The sequence below is a fragment of the Zingiber officinale genome, chromosome 3B (assembly GCF_018446385.1).
Source record: "Zingiber officinale cultivar Zhangliang chromosome 3B, Zo_v1.1, whole genome shotgun sequence".
In the NCBI taxonomy this organism is placed as follows: Eukaryota; Viridiplantae; Streptophyta; class Magnoliopsida; order Zingiberales; family Zingiberaceae; genus Zingiber; species Zingiber officinale.
In genome coordinates this window covers 6,962,016-6,972,534 of record NC_055991.1, presented here as the reverse complement: position 1 = coordinate 6,972,534, position 10,519 = coordinate 6,962,016, and the positions used below count along the sequence as shown (strand labels likewise).

The window sequence follows — 10,519 nt, the reverse complement described above, 5'->3', positions numbered from 1 at the left end:
CTAAAATTCAACAATTTTATTTTCTATAGTTTATATTCCATATTAAAGACCAACTTGATCCAACTGTTAAACACAGCTAGCATACACTATAACTGGGAGCTAATATAGCACTTTGAAAAGTAAGCTCTTAAAACCATTCCTGTTATGGGTATGATGTATTAATTATGTATGTGATTTGACAATAAAACAACATTTATATAGCATGGTGTTGGGGGCTACCTAAGATAAAGCTTGTGATATAATACTAATAGAATTTATATGGAAAATTCTAAAAAAGAGAGGTGTAAACATAGCATATATTGAAGTAATTAAGGATATGTATGAGGATATAATGACAATAGTGAAGAGGCGGATTAATTGAAGCGTTTTCCATAAGAATAGGGTTACGTGAAGGATCAACTCTAAGTTCTATGCATGTTATTTACGAATGAGATTGTTTTGATAGATAAGACATGTGAAAGAGTAAATGTTAAACTCAAATCTTAGCGAGAAACGTTAAAAGTGAAAGGTTTAAGGCGAATCTTAGTGGGAATAATAGAGAAAAAGTTTTGAGTTTAGTAGAATAAAGACATAATATATGAAATTTAAGTTTAACAATATTAAATATTATATTGACAATTGTTAATAGAAGATGATGAGTTGTTCGGAACTGAGAATTTTAGATATTTAGGATCTTTTTTTTTTAAATGATGGAGGGATTGAGAGAGATATTTTACATAAAATATAAGTAGGATGGTTGAAATGAAGGAGAGTGTCAGGTATTTTATAGATCATAAAGTACTTTCAAAATTTAAAGAAAAATTTTATAAAATTACAGTTATACTTGCTATGTTATATGAAGTTGAATATTGGATTATAACTCGAATACATAAGTAAAAGATTAGAGTTGCAGAGATAAGGATCTGTGGACATGCGAGAATGGACAGAATAAGAAATGATAATATTAGAGAGAAAATCAAAGTTACATCTATTAAGGAAAATTTATGAGAGACACATTTAAAATAGTATGAATATGTACATAGATGACTAATAAATGTTTCAGTTAGAAGATATGAAAATATGACAAACACATAAACTAAAAAACTTGGTTAACAATAATAAAACATAATAAAATTTATTTAACTATAGATGATGATATTATTGATATAGTAGGACATAGAGTTTAATGATACAAAAGGATTCATATAGCATATATAGTCGACCTATCTAATGAAATAAAATTTGATTATTGTTATTGTTGAAGAACAAAATTTGAGATTTAAGAGGCGGTTGGTTGGATGGTATGGGAGTAGGGAATAGAAAAAGAATAGAAAATAGTGCTTGGTTTAGGGAATTGATGGTGGATCTTACAGATTTAATACCCCAAATTTAGAAATGAGCCATTAGTTAACAAAATAAGGAGAATAAAAATCCCTTCATTCCTATTCTCCACTTCTATCATTCTTATTCTCATTCTCAATTTTATTCCTTTCCGGAGCCAGCACCTCTGCAGGGTTTTAAAGACTGCTGTAAAGATTACACATTGCTATCGTCAGACAGGTTCACTGTCTCCTTGCCAACTTACTGTCTTCTTCTTCTTGCTCACAAACAGGTCATTGCCTACTTTGACAGTTTGGCTAGTTCGTTTTCTTTTCGCGTTATATCGTGGGCATAAAGTTAATTTGGGTGCATCCTCATAGTGGGTTAATTTTTTTATTTGACCAAAAATCAAACCAAACGCTCCTTTTTAGAATTTGCCGCATCTCTCTTTCATTCATTGTAGGTCCATCTTACTACTGTACTTTATTTTTGAAATTGTAACTACAAGATCAATTATAACAATTATGATATAATACTGATTATAATGGATCAATATTAACCGAGATAAAATGCCCATATTATAAATATTACGAACTCTATGTGATATAATACAATATTATTACTATTGAATAAAGTAAAAGCCATGTTATAATATAATATTGAATAATTTCGATCAGATTTTTTATTAATCTATAGTTGCTACCACATAATTTCTTAATTTTTATGTATATTTACAAAATAAGTACAGTTATATGATAAATAAAAAAAGAAATGTCCTTACGATTCTAATAAAAAAATACATAAAAAGATGAAACTGTCATTGAATTTGATCGCGTATTATTTATTTATTTATTATTTAAATATATTTTTTTTCTGTTTTTTTTAAAACAATTATATAATTACCAATCGCTCCTGGCTTCCGCTGCCTCCTTTCTCTCCTCCTCGCCGCCTTCTCTCTCTCCTCCTCCTCTTTCCTTATTATTTCTTCTGAGTTTCGTGTACCACTTTCGAAAGAAACAAATCCACATTCCAAATCGTCGAAGAGGCGAAGATTAACTCCAGATTGTCGCCGTAGATCGAAATGGAGCGAGATTCGGAAGGGGGAAGAGAAATCCAGAGATCTGCTCGTTGATTGATGCGCATGCAATCGCGATCGGAATCGTCGGAGAGCCGCGCGGTTTGTTGGAAGAGAGAAGGGAGATTTGGTTGAGGAGGAGGAGAGGGGAATCCGACGGCGATTGAGCCTCTACATTGGGAGAAGGTACGAGAGGGTGAGGCGGAGAGATAGCGGCGAAGTGATATGAAAGGCTACGGCCCCGGCGGGCTGTCCGCCGCCGCGCAGCAGGCGGCGAAGCGGAGGTGGAAGGGACAGCCAGCGGCTGTTTTCGCGCTCGTCTTCTTCTCGCTGCTCGTCCCCCTCGTGTTCCTCCTCGGCCTCCAGAACCGGTTCCCTTCCGGTGCGTCATTCCGCCAGATCTCTCCTCGTTAAATCATAGTCGTTCTGCCCAGATCTCGCTATGGCGAGCTGCTCCCCTTATATCCTCCGCATCTCGCCGCGGAACATGATTCTTCCTGATCCGGTCCAGTTTGTAGTCGTGATTGGATTGTGGAATCGTGCCGTTGAATGTTTTGGGGGGTTTTGCTGTTATTTTAATAGTATTGTCTGTTTTGAATTTGAAATGTGGTTGGTGAAGTTTTCTTATATCGTACCTGTGATTTTCTGCAGGATACTTAGCCGATGTTCGCTCCCAGCAGGTCAGAGAATTTGTTATGATTGCGTTATCTTGGGTTTTCGGTTTTGATCTGTTGAGTTGATATCATTTTCTTTTGCATCAATATCCAGGAAAGTAACTTTGACACTTACCGCAATGTGACTCTCGAACAAGAGCTGATCTCATTGAAGGTTCTCTACTGCTGTTTATCTCAAGTTGACAATGATTTGCTTTTTTTCATCCTATATAATACTTGGAATTCTGTATCATTATTTGCAGTTGCAACACCTTGTATAATTTCTTTGATCTGAACTTGATAGTATTCTTCTTTGCTTCCTTTAATAGTTGATGTATGTATGTATGTATTGGCAGAATTGAAATAAATAGGAGAAATGGAAGCAGGAGATAATAATTATCCAGTATATTATCCATTAATCTATGCTTGTATATGTTGATCTTCTATTACTAGAATAATGAAGATGCTTTTGGTTATGGTAGCTACCCGTCTCTATCCATAGGTAATTATAATTGGATTTAATCTCAATTATCTATATTATGTTGTCCAGTCAGCATATGGATGAGTAAGTGCTGGAATTCAGACATATTCTGTATTAACTTTCTAACTAACCTTACTCCACATATTCCAAGGTTTCATTGCTTTGGTCACTTATGAGGTTGCCTATTCTTGTAGTCTATAATTTAACTCCTAGGTTTTTTTATCGTTTAAGTTGTAACTACTGATCCATCTATGAACGAACACCTTTAATTTAAAGTTAATGCAAGTTTGTTATTATTTTTTTTGTATTGTTGACTTCTAAGGGCAGATTTTCTTTAAAGTATGTTTTAATTGCTTATTTATCAGGATGTTCTTCATGTGCCCCCTCCTGAGGAATTGAGCAAGAGAATCAAGGAAACCCTTGTTTCACCCACATCACAACTCAAGAATTATAGCTCTCAGGCAAGGGGTGATGAGCTCAAATCAAACGGTATGTAAGGGGTATTTCTATGTGAATTCTTTCTTACCTAACGTCTGTATGCTTTTTATATTCTTTTTAATCATCCTTGACCATTGAGTTGCAGGTCCTGTTAAAAGACATGCTGGTGCTTCAAAAGAGCCTTCATCTCCTAATACTAAAGTAGGTTCTTGACACCTTGAGCAATTCGAGAATATTGTTTGAAATATTAGTTTGACGTACCAAACTAACTACTACTTGAATATGGTAGCAATGTGCAGTAAGTCTGGATGATGATTATTTGTATGCTAAGTGAAGTGCTATTTTTCTTGACGTAAATGTCTTGAATTTACCTTATCTCATCCTTTCACTTATATACTACTAATTTAGCTCTTTATGCTAGATGGTTTGTATTTTATACTTCTTTTAGATTGCCTAATTACTGTTATTTTTCCAGATTGGTGTAGGAGATAGCAAGCCGAGCCATGATATAGTTATGAGTGTATATGAGACTGACAGATCTTGTGAACATGAATTCGGAAGCTATTGTCTTTGGTCCAGAAAACATAGACGAGTTATGAAAGATTCTATTGTTAAGAGACTCAAGGACCAGCTTTTTGTGGCAAGAGCTTATTACCCTAGCATCGCAAAAATTCAAGGAAAGGAAACCTTGACTCGTGAATTGAAACTGAATATTCAAGATCATGAGCGCATGCTTAGTGAAGCAGTTTCTGATCTCGATCTACCACCGCTGTGAGTATTTTCTTATAAAACTTGGAATCTATGGACATCTTTGTTTGTTCTTGATAAAATCAACCAAAAACACTTAAAATTCCTTTGATTGTTTCAAAGACGACCATTTTAGTGGCCCACCCTTCTTTTTTATGTTGGAGCCAACTAAGAATATTAGCAAGACTTAGAGGAAGTTCTAATCAAATGGCTGATAATACTTTTTTCAATTATTGGAATTACCTAAGCTCCTGATCACATGGGAAGTGCCTGATCTGAGGTGTGTATTATTGATTAGCATAATATACTATTTTGACATAGGTAGCCCCTTTCTCACCACACGAATACACATCTTAGATGTAGTAATATCTTTTTAGTAACAGTCCCATGATTAAATGATTAGTTTATTAAATATTCAGATTTTGGTTGGCTTTCCAGTTGTTTTTCCTTAGAAAAGCTTCTACACATCCACCCCACCCTAGGTCCATTAAACAAAATGCCATCTCTGCCTGGACCTAGAACAAACTCCATGAGTTTTTCCCTATGCCTTCTTTCCTCGCCCGCCCGTAATAAATTTATGATTAGGAAAGGACTGAGAAGATGTCTAAGTTAGTGAGGATAAGGATTAAGGGTACATGACCCCTTTTGAGGCTAACTTCAAAGGAAATGAGAATGTGGCTAGCTAGAAGAGGTTGGGAAAGGATATTGTAATGTTGCTGGAGTACTGCAAGGGCAGGTTTGACTGGAGTAAATAGGGAGGATAAATGCAATCCCATAGTCTAAACAGAATGGGGAAGAGAGAGAATGGAATTGGTGTGCCAAGGTTATTGCAGATACATGTAAAGTTGAAGCTGCCCTATGATTGAGTGATTAGGCTAAGGGGAAGTTGCTAGCTGAACTTTTTTCAAGCCTTATTTCTCTATATCCATGAGGAACAAGAAGTTGAAAGAGCTAGTGGAAGAGGATTTCAAACGAAGTGAGGAAGAGAACTGGGAGGGTGATGCAAATAAGTAAAGTGGTTCAAGTAAAATAGATTGATTTTGGTATCTGAGTTAATATTATTTTTATTTTTCTGTATGTATCCAAACTATCCATAATCTCTGTTTTTTCCCTAGTCCTAGTTAGAGTTGGTATAATATAATTATTTGGGTTATAGAATCTTATAAGGCATCAGTCTATTGTTCAAGATAGTATTCATGTATACTTGTTTCTCTTGTCCTTGGTCACCAACTCACTAAGGCATATAACCTTGTGTTGCATCCTAGCACAATTAGAGGTAGAGGAAGAGTGAGTAGGAAGTTGTTAAAATTTCTGGAGTATATTAGAGTAAGTTGACAGGGAAAACAAGGAGGTAAGAATGCATTTAAGGCCTTGTGTACTTTGGCAAAGTAGATGTGGGATCAGCAGTGATGGATAAGGAACAGAATTATAGAAGCCCCTTCTGCTATTTGCTTTGTGCAAAATTTGTGTGGGAGAGGTGTCTAGGAATTCTCTGACAATTTTCCGTATTGATTGTCTTAGTCCAAAATGTGGTGGATGCAAAGAAGAGAAAGAAGGGGATGGGAAATGTCCATTCATGTATTTTCGTTGAAATTATACGCAAATTGGAGAAGGGATTTTGTAGATCTTCTTGCTGCTTGTGCAAGAAGCTAAGTTCTCAGCCTCTGCTTTTCAATCATTGCTCACCTTTTTTTGATATCCATTGTTTGTTGAAGTATATGTGGTTGGAAGGAAATAGCGGCCATCATTGACGAGAGAGCATGGTGATGACTGCAGTATATCGGATAGGCAAGGAGATAACATGGAGAATCTCATTGGGTGATGGGCTGAAGTGGATGTAGTGTGGCTCTGTTTGTCCTCTCAATGAACAACATTTTTCTTCTTTCTTTGCAATTTTGGCACAACTATTTTGGTGGGATGAATACCATGATTACCATAATGCTTTCCAAGTGAACAAAACAAAGGAATACACATCTTTCTTTCTGTGCATGGAAGTAGACATCGTTCTGTCCTTTCCCCTCTCCATCCCCTTCAACTAAACATTAGCTTAAATATGTTAACCAGCTATTCTAGTTAACGTCTCTCCTGTTTCCATCAAATAAACAATGATAGATTGGCTAAAATGGCTTAAATTTGAAAGCTAACGGACACCATTTAAGCAAAAAGAAAAAAATGAAGGGGCCCAAATGAAAGTGACATCATGTGTAGGACTACTTTTGCTTTTTTTTTTCCTTTTATTTGTCTTTTTTGAAAAAGACTTGTTCCTATATTTGTGATTTGTTTTTTGGTTAAAATTTTGTGCTATATCGGAGTTTCAATTTATGACCAAAACGATATCATTTTGGTATTTTTAAATATAAAATATATTAATTTAAAATAAATTTTTAATTTGAGTATTAAAATTTATAAAAATAAAATAAAATATTTTTAAAGAAAAAAAAATGTGATCGCGGCACCCCCTCGGGCTTGCGGAGGTCGCCGCAAGATCGCGGCGTCCCATGGTCACATGGTGTAGTACTGGTACCAATGCCGAATGGCAGATGGATTGACAAATTTCACCCATTTCGTCTAGCATGATACGAAATTTTAAATCATGATTTAGTTGATAGAAAAAACACAGGGATTGCCATTAGACTTGCTATGGAATGCTAATTAGGATTTCCTGCTTGCTTCATTGTTTCCTTTGAAGTGATATTCTCATTTGTATGAGAATATTGACGATGTCAAGAATAAATTGAGCCTAGAAACAAGCAGCATAACACTATTTTGTTTGTAGAGCATTTAACTTGAAGTAAACTGTTATCCGAATATCATGATTGGGATGCTCTCTTGTTCCAAGAGATGGTATCTCCATTTATCTTTCATGAGATTAATCCATTGGAAATCTTATGAAAATTTTGCATTTCCTTTCAATTTTTCTTTTGCCATTTAGATCCAATCATTAACATATTCTCTTTCTAGTGTGGGGAAGAAGATTGCAAATATGGACAAGGTCATTGCAAAAGCTAAGTCATGCCCTGTTGATTGCAATAATGTTGATAGGAAACTCAGGCAGATCCTTGATCTTACAGAAGATGAAGCTCATTTTCATATGAAACAAAGTGCATTTTTATATCAGCTTGGTGTCCAGACCATGTCTAAAACTTTTCATTGTCTTTTAATGAGATTGACAGTAGAGTTCTTCAAATCTCCAGCATCTAATGTGGAGCATATATCTGCTTCTAAAAGTGTCAATCCAAGCTATCTGCACTATGTCATCTTCTCAAGAAATATACTAGCAGTATCGGTCACTATCAACTCTACTGTGACAAATTCTAAGGTTTGGCATTTGATCCTGTTTTCCTGTGATTCTCTTTTGAAGATTTTTCTTCCATAATTTTTAACGACTTCTCTCCTGTGTATTACAGGAATCTGATAGCATCGTCATTCACGTGATAACAGATAAACAGAATTTTTACTCTATGAAACATTGGTTTGTCAGACACTCATATGGAAATGCAACCGTTCACATTATGAACTTTGATGAGCTAAAGTCTAATCATGTTTCCAACTTAGACTTTGGAGAGATGTCAATGCCAGAGGAGTTCCGAATCTCTAGTCACGCTACTTCACAACAAACCCCTTTGCAGATGGGAACTAAATACCTCTCCGTATTTGGTCATTCCCACTTTCTTCTTCCCGATATGTTCAAGGATCTAAAGAAGGTAGTTCTTTTGGATGATGATGTGGTTGTTCAAAAGGACATATCCTTTTTGTGGAATCTTGATCTAGGTGGAAAAGTAATCGGCGCTACTGAGTTTTGTGGAGTAAAACTGGGCCATCTGAAATCAAATCTGGGCACCGCAGTGTATGACAGTAACGCTTGTGCCTGGATGTCTGGCGTAAGCATAATTGATTTGGAGAAATGGAGAGAACTTGATATTACTGGAGTTTATGGAAGGATTGTTGATCAGGTAATTGCCTAGGATTAGAAATTGTTTCTTGTAATATCAATAACCATTCCAGTTTCCATAGTCCTATTTTTAGTTTCAGGCTGTACTGGTATAGAATTCTTCGTTATTTTTACTCAAATTAGTAACATTCAAAATGCATTTGTCTAATTATTATTTTTTCTTTCCTTGCCCCATGACAGTTAAAACAGGAAAATGAGGCACAGTGGAGAGCTACTGCACTTCCTGCAAATTTACTTGCTTTTCACGGTCATATATATGCTCTCGACAATACTTTAGTTCAGCAAGGGCTTGGCCATGATTACGAAGTCTCTGAGGACTCTGTGAAGAATGCAGCGGCATTGCATTACAACGGCAACATGAAGCCTTGGCTCGATTTAGCCATTCCCAAATACAAGAACTCCTGGAAGAAGTACCTTACACGAGATGAGCGATATATGGAAGAATGCAATGTTAACCCATAGCCTCGGCCACAAGCTCAAGTATTAGTTTTGTATTGAAGAGGAGACCAAAAACTTGCCTGCATTTTTGTCTGCAATTGCTGCTGAGACATCAACCAACACTTCAACCATCAAGAGTCAACCAATAAAAAAAATTGGAAAAGGAGTTTTTTTTTGTCACTGCTGGTTCACAAACACTCAGAAGTCGTCGTGCAAGAAGAACATCTAAGGAAGTAGGCTGCGAGTATAGATCTCGTAAACGGCGTTTCAGGTAAGTCCATATCTTAGCCGGTTGCATATCATCCATTTGTTATATAGTCGGAAGAGTAGTAGGTTGGCACTTCTAACTGGATCGATGCCGTACTTGGACCAGTGTAGATCGATTTTTTTGGCCCCCTATTATTGCCCCTAACCCTTGTTGATTCCATTTCACTCCACGATGAGGGTATATTTTGCCGTCTCACATTAGCAATTCTTTGTTACTAATTCTACCCGAGCAAGGGTTTTCATTCTCGACAAACTTGTGTCCGCTTAACTTGGTAATAAAAAACCATTTTGTATTTAAAATCTTAGTATTTGTTTCAAACTGTTTTCACAGAATACTTGCCAATTACTTGCAGTGTGCTTGTGCGGAAGTAAGTTAGCTTTCACTGCCCCCTTCTAACTATGAAGCTTTCTTGAATAGGCTTCATTTTGTTAAGCTTACAATGGCCATGCGACTCAGCAGTGAAATTAACAGTTGAGACAATAAATGACATTGTTCGTAGGTGTGTTTGGTTTATAATTTCTTGATTTTTTTTTTGTTTTTTTGTATTCCTGTGGTTACCTAAATCATAAATAAATAATAAATGTCAAAGTCTTAAAGAGTTTATGCACTGAACTTTAAATAAAAAAGGTTTAATAATTTTGGTTAAAAAATGATAGCATGGCATTTTTGTTTCAAAGATTGTTGAAACTTCAGTATTAAATATCAAGCGTGTTTTTCTCCTTGCCTAAGAGGATGAATTTGAACATTCATTCCTTTCTTTCGAGTCATTTGTCCATTCGAAATTCTAAAAGGCTAACTAAAACTTCTCAAATATTGAAAAACATTAGGCATTCTCTTCGTTCGAGTAAACAACGTGCATCTATATTTGGGTGCAAATCATTCAAATTTGTTCATGAGTTTTTCGAACTGGTTAAAAAAAAATTTGATTAGTAAAATTATTAAATTTGAACATAATTTGAATATATTTGATATTTTTTTTAATTTGAGATTAAAATATTCCAAATCAAATTACTCGAATCAAGATTAGAAGTATTCGAACTAAACTCACCGCCAAAATTATTTATATTTTTGAATTTTTCAGTTAATTTGCAACTTTTTTTTCACGTGATACATGTGTGTGCACGTGGACACATAGACGTGAGTTGACCTTGCAAGTTATGTTCACGTG

General features: G+C 35.5%; 2 protein-coding genes across 2 annotated transcripts in view; one reads left to right on the top strand and one right to left on the bottom strand.

Moving 5' to 3' along the window:
- The window catches only part of LOC122055714, a 28,286-nt gene that overhangs the window by 2,318 nt on the left and 15,449 nt on the right, over nucleotides 1-10,519 (bottom strand). The window lies entirely within an intron of this gene.
- On the top strand, nucleotides 2,227-9,650 carry LOC122055715 (probable galacturonosyltransferase 7). The gene is made up of 9 exons (XM_042617282.1): nucleotides 2,227-2,756; nucleotides 3,026-3,054; nucleotides 3,143-3,202; nucleotides 3,874-3,997; nucleotides 4,092-4,147; nucleotides 4,422-4,717; nucleotides 7,655-8,012; nucleotides 8,101-8,646; nucleotides 8,826-9,650. Exons 1-9 carry the CDS (start codon nucleotides 2,600-2,602, stop codon nucleotides 9,105-9,107), a joined length of 1,908 nt encoding a protein of 635 aa, XP_042473216.1. The 5' UTR covers nucleotides 2,227-2,599; the 3' UTR covers nucleotides 9,108-9,650.